Source organism: Pseudophryne corroboree, chromosome 6, assembly GCF_028390025.1.
Source record: "Pseudophryne corroboree isolate aPseCor3 chromosome 6, aPseCor3.hap2, whole genome shotgun sequence".
Taxonomy (NCBI): Eukaryota; Metazoa; Chordata; class Amphibia; order Anura; family Myobatrachidae; genus Pseudophryne; species Pseudophryne corroboree.
The window spans coordinates 394847487-394865502 of NC_086449.1; the positions used below are offsets into that span (position 1 = coordinate 394847487).

An 18016-nucleotide genomic window follows, 5' to 3' on the forward strand; every position below is an offset into this window, starting at 1 on the left:
TGGGTCATGCTTTGAAGATCTTTTGTGAGAATTTGTGAAATAATTTCAACTAAAGTGTAAGAAGTGTAATTGATCACTTGCTATTTTATATATTTTGCGTCTCATTTTTGTAGCAGTATTTATGGGGAGAATCTAATAGGAAAACATAGGCAGCTGTAAAGTGGGGGCATATCATGATAAATTCTGGTATGATAATTTGTTAAAATATTGTCAAGCCATATTAACAGTATTTGACACTGATTTATTTTTGAAGGACTCACGGTGGACACTTACTTCTGAACTTTAAGGAAGTTGGCAGGAAGCCTCCAACGTTTGGTGATGCCTCTATCATTGCTTCAGAGCTGCTGAACTCTGGCTATGAATTTGACCAAGGATCTGTGCTGTTCAATAGATTCAGGTATGAAGAGTTTTTATAATCTTATGATTTTTACTTGTCTCTATGAACCTTTACTCATTATTTTCTGTGTTTGTAGGTCAGTCATTTCTTACAAGACTGAAGAAAAGCCAATCTTCTCTATTGACACTGTTGCAAATTCCGGTAGGCATTATCCACTCTTATTTGTGTGATACAGTTTAGATTGCTATTCTGCTAATCTCTCTGTGATTTGCTGCTCTGTTAATTACACTGGTTTAGAAGGTGCTCTATCTTTCAAATTTACTAAGTGTCAATCGTCATGTAATCCCCACACAGCAGTGCAGTTTAAGTCCTGCATGTGTGTTATGCTAGTATAGTGTATAGGGTGGTCAATCCTGGGATCGGTGGGATCCTGGAATTTTGGCCTAAAATTGGCTGGGATTTAAGCTTCCAATCCCAGGGTTCGGGCCCAATGCTGCTTTCTCTTACGTCCTAGAGGATGCTGGGGACTCCAAAAGGACCATGGGGTATAGACGAGATCCGCAGGAGCTTGGGCACACTGAAAAGACTTTAACTGGGTGTGAACTGGCTCCTCCCTCTATGCCCCTCCTCCAGACCTCAGTTAGACTTTGTGCCCAGGAGTGACTGGACACACACTAGGGGAGCTCTCCTGAGTTTCTCTAGAAAAGACTTTTGTTATGTTTTTTTATTTTCAGGGAGACCTGCTGGCTACAGGCTGCCTGCAGCGTGGGACTGAGGGGAGAGAAGTCAGACCTACTTCTACTTAGTTTAAGGGCTCTGCTTCTTTGGCTACTGGACACCATTAGCTCCAGAGGGTTCGATCACTTGGTGCGCCTAGCTACTTGTTCCCGGAGCCGCGCCGTCACCCCCCTCACAGAAGCCAGGTTAGTATGCAGAAGGCAGAAGACTTCAGTAACGAGGTACAGCGCAGCGGTAGCGCTGCGCTCCATGCTCCCACACACTTCTCCATCGGCACTCGCAGGGTGCTGGAGGTCGCCCTGGGCAGCAGTTACTGAGGTCTGGGAGCCGGCAGCGCTTTTCAGACCCCCGACGGCATTTTTCAAATTTGGCGGGCTGAAGCGCGTCGGGAAGGGGAGGAGCTTAGCCGCGCTGCTCACAGGCGCCATTTCTCCTCCACACGCGGCTGCAGGAGACGTTGGCCCGGGACCTCTAAAGCTCCACTGAAAGTAACTGGGAGCTGATCGGGGGGAAGGGGGGGGCACAGTGGCACAGTTTGGTGGTGCAAATTAGTGTTTTTCCAGCAGCGCTTTCCCATATGTGCTTTGGTGGGATATATGGGCGCTGGGGTGTGAGCTGGCATACTCCCTCTGTGTTTCTCCTTCCGGGCTTCCTTGTGGTCCCCTAGCTGAGACATTGTGTGTGTGTGTGTCGGTGGGTCGATACTCCGTGTCGATATGTCTGAGGCTGAATGCTATTCACCGGAGGAGGTTATTGGGGGGGCAGATGCGGGTCTGGAGCTGGCTCTGTCTGCGCAGCCGACACCTGATTTGCTTACATTGTTAAATACAATTAATACAAATGTGGCTTCTTTGTCAAAGAGGTTAGATAAATCTGTGTCACAGACACAGGTGTGGAAAAAAATCCATGGAGGATGCTTTGACTCGGGTGCATACCCCATCGGGGTCAAAAAAGCGGCCGTTTAATCAAGTGGTAGATACTGATACCGATACGGATTCTGATTCCGAGGTCGATTTCACTGAGGCTGCTTTACATCCACGATTAGTTAAGAGTATTCAGTACATGATTGTGGCTATTAAGGATGTTTTACGCATTTCTGATGAACCTGCGGTGCAGGAAACAAGGATTTGCTTGTTCAAAGAGAAAAAAACCTGAGGGGCAATTTCCCCCCTCTCATGAAATGAATACTCTTTGTGAAAAGGCTTGGGAGTCGCCGGACAAGAGGTGGCAGATTCCCAAGAGGATTTACATGGCGTATCCTTTCCCCTCTGACAGGGAAAAATGGGAGGCGTCTCCAAATCTTGACAAAGCTCTATCTCGTTTGTCTAAGAATGTGGCGCTTCCGTCTCCTGACACTGCAGCTCTCAAGGATCCGGCGGATCGCAAGCTGGAGACGTCGCTGAAGTCCATTTTCGCTAATACGGGTGCATTACTCAGACCTGTGTGGCGTCGGTATGGGTGAGTAGTGCTATTGCTAAATGGGATGAGAATTTAGCTGCTGATATGGATACCCTTGATAAAGATACTGTTCTTTTGACTCTTGGTTATATCAAGGACGCTGCAGATTACCTGAAGGATGCGGCGAGGGATGTTGATCTCTTGGGATCAAGAGCCAATGCCATGTCGATTTCGGCCAGGAGGGCGCTGTGGATCCGTCAATGGAATGCTGATGCCGATTCCAAGTGAGCTATGGAAGCTTTACCCTTCAAAGGTAACGTCTTGTTTGGGGACGGCTTGGCTGACCTGGTTTCTACCGCGACTGCGGGTAAGTCGTCTTTTCTTCCCTATGTTCCCACACAACAGAAAAAGGCACCACATCAGCAGATGCAGTCCTTTCGTCCGAATAAATACAGGCGGGGAAAAGGTTCGTCCTTCCTCGCTTCAAAAGGTAGAGGAAGGGGAAGGAAGTCGCCTGCAGTGTCAGGCGCCCAGGACCAGAAGTCCTCCCCTGTCTCTACCAAGTCCACCGCATGACGCTGGGGCTTCCCTGGGGGGGTCCGGACCGGTGGGGGGCCGTCTGCAGATCTTCAGTCAGGTCTGGATTCAATCAGGCCTGGATCCTTGGGTCCTAGAGATTGTATCTCAGGGATACAAGCTGGAGTTTCAGGAGACACCCCCTCACCGGTTTTTCATGTCAGTGTCTCTTCCGGACAGGGAGGTAGTGCTGGCAGCAATACAGAAGTTGTGTCTACAGAGGGTCATTATTCCCGTTCCCCCGTCCCAACGGGGGGAGGGGTTCTACTCGAGCCTTTTTGTGGTACCGAAACCGGACGGTTCGGTCAGACCGATTCTGAACCTAAAGTCCCTCAATCCATACTTGCAGGTTTTCAAGTTCAAGATGGAATCTCTTCGAGCTGTGATTGCCAGCCTAGAAAGGGGGGGGACTTTATGGCGTCAGTCGACATAAAAGATGCCTACTTACACGTTCCGATATATCCTCCGCACCGATCCTTCCTAAGGTTTGCGGTACAGGATTCTCATTACCAATTTCAGACATTGCCGTTTGGGCTTTCCACGGCCCCGAGGATTTTCACCAAAGTCATGGCAGAAATGATGGTTCTCCTTCACAAGCAAGGTGTTACCATTATCCCGTACTTGGACGATCTCCTGATAAAGGCGAGGTCCAGGGAACGGTTACTAAGAAATGTGGATTTGTCTCTGTCCGTTCTGCGACAACACGGTTGGCTGCAAAATTTGCCAAAGTCGCAGTTGATTCCGACCAATCGTTGCCCTTTCTGGGCATGATTCTGGACACAGGCTTACGGAAGGTGATTCTTCCGGAAAAAAAAGCTCTGGAACTCCAGACGATGGTCGGGGAACTTCTGAGACCAAAGAGTGTGTCTGTTCATCAATGTACTCGAGTTCTGGGGAAGATGGTTGCGGCGTACGAAGCCATTCCGTTTGGCAGGTTTCATGCTCGGGCTTTTCAGTGGGATCTCGCCTGCACGTGCACCGGCAGATACGTCTATCTCCCAGGGCCAGGATTTCTCTCCTGTGGTGGCTACAAAGTGCTCACCTCCTTGGAGGCCGCCGACTCGGTATCCTGGATTGGGTCCTGTTGATAACAGATGCAAGTCTCCGAGGCTGGGGCGCAGTCACCCAGGGAAGAAATTTCGAGGGGAAATGGTCGCTCCAGGAATCTTGTCTCCACATAAATGTTCTCGAGTTAAGAGCCATTTACAACGGCCTGCTACAAGCAAAAAGCCTTCTTCAGGGTCAACCTGTCCTGATCCAGTCGGACAACATAACAGCGGTGGCGCATGTAAACCGCCAAAGTGGTACAAGGAGCAGGGCGGCTATGGCGGAGGCCACAAGAATCCTTCGCTGGGCGGAACAACACGTGAGCGCTCTGTCAGCAGTCTTCCTTCCGGGAGTAGACAACTGGGAAGCAGACTTCCTCAGCAGACACGATCTCCATCCAGGAGAGTGGGCTCTTCATCAGGAGGTGTTTGCAGAACTGACGAAGCGTTGGGGAACGCCGATGATCGACATGATGGCGTCTCGCCTCAACAAGAAGCTTCCGAGGTATTGTTCCAGGTCAAGGGACCACCAGGCCAGTGCAGTGGACGCCCTTGTGACTCCGTGGGTCTTTCAGTCGGTGTATGTGTTCCCTCTGCTTCCTCTCATTCCAAAGGTGCTGGGAATCATTCGACGGGCAAGAGTGCGAGCACTTATTGTAGTTCCAGATTGGCCAAGAACGGCCTGGTATCCAGATCTTCAGGAATTACTTGTGGAAGATCCTTGGCCACTTCCTCTAAGGGAGGACCTGTTATTGCAGGGTCCATGCGTGTTTCCAGACTTACCGCGGCTGCGTTTGACGGCATGGAAGTTGAGCGCCAAATCTTAGCTCGGAAAGGTATTCCTGGGGAGGTCATTCCCACTCTCATTAAGGCGAGGAAGGAGGTTACGGCGAAACATTATCACCGTATTTGGAGAAAGTATGTTTCGTGGTGTGAGACTAAAGATACTCCTGCAGAAGAATTTCGCTTGGGTCGGTTTCTCCATTTTTTGCAGGCGGGCGTCGATGCCGGACTGAAATTGGGTTCCATCAAGGTGCAGATTTCGGCTTTATCTATCTTCTTTCAGAAGGAATTGGCTGTTCTCCCTGAGGTTCAGACTTTTGTGAAGGGAGTGATGCATATCCATCCTCCGTTTGTGCCCCCAGTGGCACCATGGGATCTTGACGTGGTCTTACAGTTTCTTATGTCTTCCTGGTTTGAACCTTTGCGTAAGGTTGAGTTAAAGTTTCTCACTTGGAAGGTGGTCATGTTGTTGGCTCTGGCATCTGCTAGGCGGGTGTCTGAGTTGGCGGCCTTATCTCACAAGAGTCCGTACTTGATCTTCCATTCAGATAGAGCGGAATTGAGAACGCGTCAACAATTTCTGTCGAAGGTGGTTTCTTCGTTTCACATTAACCAACCTATTGTGGTACCTGTGGCTACAGATGCTCTGGCAGTTCCAAAGTCTCTTGATGTTGTGAGAGCTTTGAAGATCTACGTCGCCGGAACGGTGGTGGCCAGGAAAACAGAGGCGCTGTTTGTCCTGTATGCTTCCAACAAGATTGGTCATCCTGCTTCGAAGCAGACTATTGCACGCTGGATTTGTCGTACGATTCAGCAAGCTCATTCTTCGGCTGGGCTACCGGTGCCGAAATCAGTGAAGGCCCATTTTACCAGGAAGGTGGGCTCATCTGGGGCGGCTGCCCGAGGGGTCTCGGCACTTCAGCTTTGCCGAGCAGCTACGTGGTCGGGTTCAAACACCTTTGCTAAGTTTTACAAGTTTGATACCCTGGCTGAGGAGGACCTCATGTTTGCTCAGTCGGTGCTGCAGAGTCGTCCGCACTCTCCTGCCCGTGTTGGAGCTTTGGTATAGACCCCATGGTCCTTTTGGAGTCCCCAGCATCCTCTAGGACAGGGGTGGGGAACCTTTTTTCTACCGAGGGCCATTTGGATATTTATAAAATCCTTCGGGGGCCATACAAAAATTCTCAACTTAAAAAATTACCCTGCCCCCCAGTAGGTCTGCCCCTTAGAGGTACTGTGTGTGCGCGCCGGAGGCGCCCACGCGCCAAAAAAATGGGTGTGGCCAGTTAAAATGGGACGTGATACACATATGCCTCCAATAGTGCGGTGCCAGATCCACAATTGCCCCCACAGTGCCAGGTATACAAATGCCCCCACAGTGCCAGGTATACAAATGCCCCCCACAGTGCCAGGTATACAAATGCCCCCCACAGTTCCAGGTATACAAATGCCCCCCACAGTTCCAGGTATACAGATGCCCCTCACAGTGCCAGGTATACAGATGCCCCCACAGTGCCAGGTATACAAATGCCCCCCACAGTGCCAGGTATACAAATGCCCCCCACAGTGCCAGGTATACAGATGCCCCCACAGTGCCAGGTATACAGATGCCCCCACAGTGCCAGGTATACAAATGCCCCCCACAGTGCCAGGTATGCAGATGACCCCACAGTGCCAGGTATGCAGATGCCCCCACAGTGCCAGGTATGCAGATGCCCCCACAGTGCCAGGTATACAGATGCCCCCACAGTGCCAAGTATACAAATGCTCCCCACAGTGCCAGGTATACAAATGCCCCCCACAGTGCCAGGTATGCAGATGCCCCCACAGTGCCAGGTATACAGATGACCCCACAGTGCCAGGTATACAGATGACCCCACAGTGCCAGGTATACAAATGCCCCCCACAGTGCCAGGTATACAAATGCCCCCCCACAGTGCCAGGTATACAAATGCCCCCCACAGTGCCAGGTATACAAATGCCCCCCACAGTGCCAGGTATACAGATGCCCCCCACAGTGCCAGGTATACAGATGCCCCCCACAGTGCCAGGTATACAGATGACCCCCACAGTGCCAGGTATGCAGATGACCCCCACAGTGCCAGGTATGCAGATGCCCTCCCCCCTCCCCTCCGTGCTGCTTACCGTGAGACACGGAGGAGAGCGCGGCTGTCGGGTGGGAGCGGCGGCGCCGTGTAGTACTTCAAACCAGCCGCCGGTTCGAGAGCCAATCAGAGCTCGCGGACCGGCAGCCGCGGCTCCTGATTGGCTGCCGGTCCGCGAGCTCTGATTGGCTAGGAGAAAAGGATTTACCGGTAGGTACTAAAATCCTTTTTTTTTTTTTTTAAAGAAACATTTTTAATCTGAGCTGGGTCACAATATAGCGGACACTGCCTGGCTCCCCCTGCACAGCGTGACTTGGTTTTAGAGGTCACATTGCGTAGCACAGTGCGAGCCGTGCCCGCCCAGACTCACTGACAGGTGGACCCAAGGAAGGTAAATATTTATTTATTTCTCTATCGTCCTAAGTGGATGCTGGGGTTCCTGAAAGGACCATGGGGGATAGCGGCTCCGCAGGAGACAGGGCACAAAAGTAAAGCTTTTACAGGTCAGGTGGTGTGTACTGGCTCCTCCCCCTATGACCCTCCTCCAGACTCTAGTTAGATTTTTGTGCCCGGCCGAGAAGGGTGCAATTCTAGGTGGCTCTCATAAAGAGCTGCTTAGAGAGTTTAGCTTAGGTTTTTTATTTTACAGTGATTCCTGCTGGCAACAGGATCACTGCAACGAGGGACAGAGGGGAGAAGAAGTGAACTCACCTGCGTGCAGGATGGATTGGCTTCTTGGCTACTGGACATGAAGCTCCAGAGGGACGATCACAGGTACAGCCTGGATGGTCACCGGAGCCACGCCGCCGGCCCCCTCACAGATGCTGAAGCAAGAAGAGGTCCAGAATCGGCGGCTGAAGACTCCTGCAGTCTTCTTAAGGTAGCGCACAGCACTGCAGCTGTGCGCCATTTTCCTCTCAGCACACTTCACACGGCAGTCACTGAGGGTGCAGGGCGCTGGGGGGGGGCGCCCTGGGAGGCAAATGAAAACCTTTAAAAAGGCTAAAAATACCTCACATATAGCCCCAGAGGCTATATGGAGATATTTACCCCTGCCTAAATGTACTAAATAGCGGGAGACGAGCCCGCCGAAAAAGGGGCGGGGCCTATCTCCTCAGCACACGGCGCCATTTTCTGTCACAGCTCCGCTGGTCAGGAAGGCTCCCAGGTCTCTCCCCTGCACTGCACTACAGAAACAGGGTATAACAGAGAGGGGGGGCAAAATAAATGGCAATATATTAATATAAAAGCAGCTATAAGGGAGCACTTAATCATAAGGCTATCCCTGTCATATATAGCGCTTTTTGGTGTGTGCTGGCAGACTCTCCCTCTGTCTCCCCAAAGGGCTAGTGGGTCCTGTCTTCGTATAGAGCATTCCCTGTGTGTCTGCTGTGTGTCGGTACGTGTGTGTCGACATGTATGAGGACGTTATTGGTGTGGAGGCGGAGCAATTGCCAAATATGAGGATGTCACCTCCTAGGGGGTCGACACCAGAATGGATGCCTTTATTTGTGGAATTACGGGATAGCGTCAACTCGCTTAAGCAGTCGTTTGCCGACATGAGGCGGCCGGACACTCAATTAGTGCCTGTCCAGGCGCCTCAAACACCGTCAGGGGCTGTAAAACGCCCCTTGCCTCAGTCGGTCGACACAGACCCAGACACAGGCACTGATTCCGGTGGTGAAGGTGACGAATCAACCGTATTTTCCAGTAGGGCCACACGTTATATGATTTTGGCAATAAAGGAGATGTTACATTTAGCTGATACTACAGGTACCACTAAACAGGGTATTATGTGGGGTGTGAAAAAACTACCAGTAGTTTTTACCGAATCAGAAGAATTAAATGACGTGTGTGATGAAGCGTGGGGTGCCCCGATAAAAAACTGCTAATTTCAAAGAAGTTATTGGCTTTATACCCTTTCCCGCCAGAGGTTAGGGAGCGCTGGGAAACACCTCCTAGGGTGGACAAAGCGCTAACACGCTTATCAAAACAAGTGGCGTTACCCTCTCCTGAGACGGCCGCACTTAAAGATCCATCAGATAGGAGGATGGAAAATATCCAAAAAGGTATATACACACATGCAGGTGTTATACTACGACCAGCTATTGCGACTGCCTGGATGTGCAGTGCTGGGGTAGTTTGGTCAGAGTCCCTGATCGAAAATATTGATACCCTGGACAGGGACAATATTTTACTGTCGTTAGAACAAATAAAGGATGCATTTCTTTATATGCGTGATGCACAGAGAGATATCTGCACACTGGCATCACGGGTAAGTGCTATGTCCATTTCGGCCAGAAGAGCTTTATGGACACGACAGTGGACAGGCGATGCGTAGAGGAGTTATTTGGGGTCGGTCTATCGGATTTGGTGGCCACGGCTACGGCCGGGAAATCCACCTTTCTACCTCAAGTCACTCCCCAACAGAAAAAGGCACCGACCTTTCAACCGCAGCCCTTTCGTTCCTTTAAAAATAAGAGAGCAAAGGGCTATTCATATCTGCCACGAGGCAGAGGACGAGGGAAGAGACAGCGACAGGCAGCTCCTTCCCAGGAACAGAAGCCCTCCCCGGCTTCTACAAAAGCCTCAGCATGACGCTGGGGCTTCGCAAGCGGACTCGGGGGCGGTAGGCGGTCGTCTCAAGAATTACAGCGCGCAGTGGGCTCACTCGCAGGTAAATCCCTGGATCCTGCAGATAATATCTCAGGGGTACAGGTTGAAATTAGAGACAGAGCCACCTCGCCGTTTCCTGAAGTCTGCTTTACCAACGTCCCCCTCAGAAAGGGAGACGGTTTTGGAAGCCATTCACAAGCTGTATTCTCAGCAGGTGATAGTCAAGGTACCTCTTCTACAACAAGGGAAGGGGTATTATTCCACTCTTTTTGTGGTACCGAAGCCGGATGGCTCGGTAAGGCCTATTCTAAATCTGAAGTCCTTGAACCTGTACATAAAGAAGTTCAAGTTCAAGATGGAGTCACTCAGAGCAGTGATAGCGAACCTGGAAGAAGGGGACTTTATGGTATCCTTGGACATCAAGGATGCGTATCTCCATGTTCCAATTACCCCTCACACCAGGGGTACCTCAGGTTCGTTGTACAAAACTGTCACCTATCAGTTTCAGACGCTGCCGTTTGGTTTGTCCACGGCACCTCGGGTCTTTACAAAGGTAATGGCCGAGATAATATTTCTTCTTCGAAGAAAAGGCGTATTAATTATCCCATACTTGGACGATCTCCTAATAAGGGCAAGGTCCAGAGAACAGCTAGAGATGGGTTTAGCACTATCTCAAGAGGTGCTAAAGCAGCACGGATGGATTCTGAATATTCCAAAATCCCAATTAATGCCGACAACTCGTCTGCTGTTCCTGGGGATGATTCTGGACACAGTTCAGAAAAAGGTTTTTCTTCCCGAAGAAAAAGCCAAGGAGTTATCTGACCTGGTCAGGAACCTCCTAAAACCAGGAAAGGTGTCTGTACATCAATGCACAAGAGTCCTGGGAAAAAATGGTAGCTTCTTACGAAGCAATCCCTTTCGGCAGATTCCATGCAAAGGGATCTGTTGGACAAATGGTCAGGGTCGCATCTTCAGATGCACCTGCGGATAACCCTGTCGCCGAGGACAAGGGTATCCCGTCTGTGGTGGTTGCAGGAGGCTCATCTATTGGAGGGCCGCAGATTCGGCATGCAGGATTGGATCCTGGTGACCACGGATGCCAGCCTGAGAGGCTGGGGAGCAGTCACACAGGGAAGAAATTTCCAGGGAGTGTGGTCGAGCCTGAAAAAGTCTCTTCACATAAGCATTCTGGAACTAAGAGCAATCTACAATGCTCTAAGCCAGGCGGAACCTCTGCTTCAAGGAAGACCGGTGTTGATCCAGTCGGACAACATCACGGCAATCGCCCATGTAAACAGACAGGGCGGCACAAGAAGCAGGAGGGCAATGGCAGAAGCTGCCAGGATCCTTCGCTGGGCGGAGAATCACGTGATAGCACTGTCAGCAGTATTCATCCCGGGCGTGGACAACTGGGAAGCAGAATTCCTCAGCAGACACGACCTTCACCCGGGAGAGTGGGGACTTCATCCAGAAGTTTTCCACATGCTATTAAACCGTTGGGTAAAACCAATGGTGGACATGATGGCGTCTCGCCTCAACAAAACACTGGACAGGTATTGCGCCAGGTCAAGAGATCCGCAGGCAATAGCTGTGGACGCGCTGGTAACACCTTGGGTGTACCAGTCGGTATATGTTTTTCCTCCTCTGCCTCTCATACCAAAGGTATTGAGGATTATACGGCAAAGAGGAGTAAGACTAGTGGCTCCGGATTGGCCAAGAAGGACTTGGTACCCGGAACTTCAAGAGATGGTCACGGACGATCCGTGGCCTCTACTTCTGAGAAGGGACCTGCTTCAGCAGGGTCCTTGTCTTTTTCAAGACTTACCGCGGCTGCGTTTGACGGCATGGCGTTTGAATGCCAGATCCTAAAAGGAAAAGGCATTCCAGAAGAAGTCATTCCTACCTTGATAAAGGCAAGGAAGGAAGTCACCGCGAAGCATTATCGCCGTATTTGGCGAAAATATGTTGCGTGGTGCGAGCAGCGGAGTGCTCCGATGGAGGAATTTCAACTGGGTCGTTTTCCTACATTTCCTGCAATCAGGATTGTCTGTGGGTCTCAAATTGGGATCTATTAAGGTTCAAATTTCGGCCCTATCAATATTCTTCCAAAAAGAATTGGCCTCAGTCCCTGAGGTCCAGATTTTTATCAAAGGAGTACTGCATATACAGCCTCCTGTGGTGCCTAAGGTGGCACCGTGGGATCTAAATGTAGTTTTAGATTTCCTCAAATCCAATTGGTTTGAACCACTAAAGAATGTGGATTTGAAATATCTCACATGGAAAGTGACTATGTTACTGGCCCTGGCTTCGGCCGGGAGAGTATCTGAACTGGCGGCTTTGTTTTATAAAAGCCCTTATTTAATTTTCCATTCGACATAGGGCAGAGCTGCGGACGCGTCCGCATTTTCTCCCTAAGGTGGTATTAGCGTTTCACCTGAACCAGCCTATTGTAGTGCCTGCGGCTACAGACGACTTGAAGGACTCCAAGTTGTTGGACGTTGTCAGAGCCTTAAAAATATACATTTAAAGGACGGCTGGAGTCAGAAAATCTGACTCGCTGTTTATACTGTATGCACCCAACAAGTTGGGTGCACCTGCTTCTAAGCAGTCGATTGCTCGTTGGATTTGTAACAAAATTCAACTTGTACATTCTGTGGCAGGCCTGCCACAGCCTAAATCTGTTAAGGCCCATTCCGCAAGGAAGGTGGGCTCATCTTGGGCGGCTGCCCGAGGGGTCTCGGCATTACAACTCTGCCGAGCAGCTACGTGGTCAGGGGAGAACACGTTTGTAAATTTTTACAAATTTGATACCCTGGCAAAGGAGGACCTGGAGTTCTCTCATTCGGTGCTGCAGAGTCATCCGCACTCTCCCGCCCGTTTGGGAGCTTTGGTATAATCCCCATGGTCCTTTCAGGAACCCCAGCATCCACTTAGGACGATAGAGAAAATAAGAATTTACTTACCGATAATTCTATTTCTCGGAGTCCGTAGTGGATGCTGGGCGCCCATCCCAAGTGCGGATTATCTGCAATACTTGTACATAGTTATTGTTAACTAATTCGGGTTATTGTTTAGGAAGCCATCTTTCAGAGGCTCCTCTGTTATCATACTGTTAACTGGGTTTAGATCACAAGTTGTACGGTGTGATTGGTGTGGCTGGTATGAGTCTTACCCGGGATTCAAAATCCTCCCTTATTGTGTACGCTCGTCCGGGCACAGTACCTAACTGGAGTCTGGAGGAGGGTCATAGGGGGAGGAGCCAGTACACACCACCTGACCTGTAAAAGCTTTACTTTTGTGCCCTGTCTCCTGCGGAGCCGCTATCCCCCATGGTCCTTTCAGGAACCCCAGCATCCACTACGGACTCCGAGAAATAGAATTATCGGTAAGTAAATTCTTATTTTTTTCTCTTTCATCCATCTAGGGGACGCTGCACACTTACTGATGGGTTAGATTGTGTGGGAAGGGAGTTTGACACAGAACCTATAGAAACTAACTCCTCCCTCTCTAACCCCTCCCATCTGCAGCCTGTTCAAGAATCACCTCAGTTTCAGTTTTGTGCCTGGAGAGTACAGGCACAGTTTTTCTCTGCCTAATAGTTTTCTGCTGCGGGGTACACTGGGCTCCACAAGGATTAACATCGGGGTGTAGAGTAGGCTCTTGATCCGAGGCACCAACAGTCTCAAAGCTTTTGACTGTTCCCAAAATGCACAGCGCCGCCTCCTCTATAACCCCGCCTCCGTGCACAGTAGCTCAGTTTGTAAATTGGTGCCATGCAGTAAGCAGGCACTTAACAGGAGGGCTGCATTAGGCAGCCTATTCATTGCTTTAATTGAAAGAAAGAACTGAAGAGTCTTCTCTCAGACTACAAAGGGCTGCAGCAGGCAACGTCTCGTAGACTTTCCTGTTTGCAGCTCCGTCACCCCCAGCGGCGCTGTATACTCCCGCGCCCTGGTTGCCGGGTCACTGCAGCGGAGGCGCCGGTTTCTTCAAACCGTGAGTCGCACACACGCCGCCGTCCTCCCAGATCGTGGAGCCGCAGGTACGGGGAAAGTAAGGGGCTTCTGTGCCTGCACTTTACCGCGATCCAGCGCGGACTTAGGAGGCGGGCCGCGCGCGTGCTGGCGTGGACACTGATTACTGGGCAGCCGCTCCCCTAGCCACCAGGGACACTTAATGTGCACAGGTCTGGGGGTCTTTTACTATACATAAACCCCGCTTTTAACTGCCCGCAGCGCCCGGTGGGATGGCAGCAGGGGGAGCAGGTCGGACCTGTGGCCCCTCCCCACAGCCCCAGGGTGCCATTTCTACAAATGTTCCCGCCCTGGAGCTGCTTTCCTCTCCTTCACTCCCGGCCAGCAGCCATCACTGATAGAGCTGTGCTGTTCCTGGGACTGCTGGTGCAAATCCTCCTCTGTAGAACCGCCTGATTGCCAATGCTGTGCTTCCTACAGGACACTTAAGTGTTCTACCTGTCACTGGGACAGTGTTAGTTAAGAAAGAGTGCATACATTCAGGGTTGTGTGGTACAAACACCCTGTGATATACATCCAGTAGCTACTGTGCTAGTTATATCTATTGTTAACACATATAGCCATACTGAGTATTACTTTGTATTGCTAGTCCAGTGCAGTTTTATGGTACATCATTTCTGCAAGGTACGCTTGTGACTATATTTGTGTGTGTGCATGTAGCTGCTGCGTGGTTGCCTTATTAAAGGGTATTTCACTCAGTGGGCTACTCCTATATTGCTATACCTGAGGGGGCTAAATGGATCAGGTTTCTTTCTGTATAATATAGGATTGTATCACAAGATATACTTGCTGTGTATTTTTACTTGTGATTCATAGTCACCCTATATATCTCTTGAACTCCCGGTTTGTGCTGTCATAGACACACTTCACCGAGTGTTCTTGCGAGGTATATTGCTGCTACACATTGTACCAGGTTGCCTGATATTGTGCACATTCTTATGTCTGCAACACGTGGCAACGATGCTGGGGCTTCTCCCACATTGCGTGGTAGTGAGGCCGCAGACGTGATGGAGTAGAATATGGCAGCTGAGAGTTCAGGTTCATGGGGTTCCTTACCCCCCAGTGGGTCGGTAGCACCTGGGGCATCTCAGGATCCAGAAACTTGAGAAAGGTCACAGTCACGTGACCGAAACGCGTTGTTCGTGGACGGAGGTAACGAGTGGAGAGGACCAGTAAAGGAAGCTAAAGGACTCATAAGCTGAATAAATCCACTGCGGTGGTGCCTAGGCTATTTTCAGCCTTGGACCCATGTTGCTTTTTTAAAGCTAGCCCACCGCAACCCTAATACATGGTGAGAGCCTTTTTTTCCATTGCACAGTCACTTTAACTGGTCCAGCTTCACCGATGCACCTTATGTATGTGTAGATGTCAGTAATTTTATGTGTTTAAATAAAACCCTTTTTTTATTATAATCCTATATTCGGTATAATTCATCTGTTGGCTCATACATCCCTCTAAATAAAAGGGATACATCTTTTAAACTGAGCGCCAGTGCAAGCTACACGATTTCAACTCCATTTTTATGTCTATGGAATTTGTGTTTATTCCTTATTTGTGTAGAAGCAAGGCTGCTTTGATTCATTTATTGCGCAATACTGTGGTTGTACACCCATCTCTTTTGGCATCTCAGGACCCACCTTGGGCTATGTTTTTCCACGCTGTTAAACATGCTTGTAACTAAATTGGCACCACCTGTGGGACCACCTGTGCCAATGCAGCAGTTTATGGTCCCTGCTGTTAATCTGCCATGGGCAGATCAAATCTCCACTCTGTTACTGCATTTGAACCGGTCATTGACTAAATCTAAGTGCCACTCTCACCCGCCTGAGACTAAGTCGTCTTCTAAACGGGCCATTACCTCCTCCCAATCCATTGCTATCCCAGACACGTCCTCTGACGAGGATGGCGCATATACCGATCCCACAAACACTGACACAGATGTTTCTGATGGGGAAGGGAAGTCATTGGTGGATTTGATTAAAGCTATCAGACTCACTCTTCAGGTGTCTAAGAGACCAGATAGGTTTAAATGTAAGAAGGTGGTTTAACAAGTTTTACCTCATTCTGAACACCTGGTTGACATACGTCAGGAATCCTTGGAAAATCCTGTGACAAAATTCACACCGAATAAGAGTCTGTTGGCTCGCTGTCCTCTCTCTCTCTGCGGAGGTATGTAAGAATTGGGAAACTCCTCCGCCCGTAGATTCTCATGTGGCGCGTATGGTTGTTTCCTTTTCTCTGCCAGTAACTACCATCACTTCTCTGAAGGAACCAACGGATAGACGTGTGGAGGGTTGTTTAAAAGCTATTTATACCCTAATGGGGGCTGTGTATAGGCCAACCATTGCAGCAACATGGGCTGCTGAAGCTGTTGAGGCGTGGGCTCAAGAGCTTGAGGCGGAACTGCCTTCCAACGCATCTGGGCATGCTCGACAATGTCTCTCGTATATTACCACATCTTCTCTGTACCTTAAGAAGGCGGCCTCCGATGCCGGGGTGCTCGCGGCCAAGGCTGCTACTACTACGTCCGTCTTGGCTAGACGTATCCTTTAGTTGAGATCCTGGTGGGTGGATATGGATTCCAAGAAAACCCTGGAGGTGCTTCCTTTCAAGGGAGACATTCTCTTTGGAGAAGACCTCAATAAGATTGTGGCTGATCTGGCTACTGCTAAAATAGCTTGCCTACCTAGTACGGCTCCTTCCGCACAGAAGACTAAAAGTACTTTCTCTATCGTCCTTGTGGATGCTGGGGTTCCTGAAAGGACCATGGGGAATAGCGGCTCCGCAGGAGACAGGGCACAAAAAGTAAAGCTTTCCGATCAGGTGGTGTGCACTGGCTCCTCCCCCTATGACCCTCCTCCAGACTCCAGTTAGATTTTTGTGCCCGGCCGAGAAGGGTGCAATCTAGGTGGCTCTCCTAAAGAGCTGCTTAGAGAAAGTTTAGCTTAGGTTTTTTATTTTACAGTGAGTCCTGCTGGCAACAGGATCACTGCAACGAGGGACTTAGGGGAGAAGGAGTGAACTCACCTGCGTGCAGGATGGATTGGCTTCTTGGCTACTGGACATCAGCTCCAGAGGGACGATCACAGGTACAGCCTGGATGGTCACCGGAGCCGCGCCGCCGGCCCCCTTGCAGATGCTGAAGTAAGAAGAGGTCCAGAATCGGCGGCTGAAGACTCCTGCAGTCTTCTAAAGGTAGCGCACAGCACTGCAGCTGTGCGCCATTTTCCTCTCAGCACACTTCACACGGCAGTCACTGAGGGTGCAGGGCGCTGGGAGGGGGGCGCCCTGGGAGGCAAATGAAAACCTTTTTTGGCGAAAAATACCTCACATATAGCCCCCAGAGGCTATATGGAGATATTTAACCCCTGCCAAGATTCACTAAATAGCGGGAGACGAGCCCGCCGAAAAAGGGGCGGGGCCTATCTCCTCAGCACACAGCGCCATTTTCTCTCACAGAAAGCCTGGAGAGAAGGCTCCCAGGCTCTCCCCTGCACTGCACTACAGAAACAGGGTTAAAACAGAGAGGGGGGGCACTGATTTTGGCGATATTGAGATATATATAAAGATGCTATAAGGGAAAACACTTATATAAGGTTGTCCCTATATAATTATAGCGTTTTGGTGTGTGCTGGCAAACTCTCCCTCTGTCTCCCCAAAGGGCTAGTGTGGGTCCTGTCCTCTGTCAGAGCATTCCCGGTGTGTGTGCTGTGTGTCGGTACGTGTGTGTCGACATGTATGAGGACGATGTTGGTGAGGAGGCGGAGAAATTGCCTGTAATGGTGATGTCACTCTCTAGGGAGTCGACACCGGAATGGATGGCTTATTTAGGGAATTACGTGAGAATGTCAACACGCTGCAAGGTCGGTTGACGACGTGAGACGGCCGACAAACTATTAGTACCGGTCCAGGCGTCTCAGAAACACCGTCATGGGCGTTAAAAACGCCCATTTACCTCAGTCGGTCGACACAGACACAGACACGGACACTGAATCCAGTGTCGACGGTGAATAAACAAACGTATTTCTCATTAGGGCCACACGTTAAGGGCAATGAAGGAGGTGTTGCATATTTCTGATACTACAAGTACCACAAAAAAGGGTATTATGTGGGAGTGAAAAAACTACCTGTAGTTTTTCCTGAATCAGATAAAATAAAATGAAGTGTGTGATGATGCGTGGGGTTACCCCGATAGCAAATATTGGCGTTATACCCTTTCCCGCCAGAAATTAGGGCGCGTTGGGAAACACCCCTTAGGGTGATAAGGCGCTCACACGCTTATCAAGTGGCGTTACCGTCTCCAGATACGGCCGCCCTCAAGGAGCCAGCTGATAGGAAGCTGGAAAGATATCCTAAAAAGTATATACACACATACGGTGGTTA

At 50.0% G+C, this 18016-nt stretch overlaps 1 protein-coding gene across 3 annotated transcripts in view; it reads left to right on the forward strand.

Moving 5' to 3' along the window:
- The window catches only part of ATP5F1C (ATP synthase F1 subunit gamma), a 79744-nt gene that overhangs the window by 19088 nt on the left and 42640 nt on the right, over positions 1-18016 (forward strand). For all 3 annotated transcript variants that reach the window (XM_063926821.1, XM_063926820.1, XM_063926822.1), the window contains exons 5-6: positions 254-397; positions 474-538. In XM_063926821.1, the coding sequence (XP_063782891.1) occupies positions 254-397; positions 474-538 (209 nt within the window). The remainder of the gene's footprint in view (positions 1-253; positions 398-473; positions 539-18016) is intronic.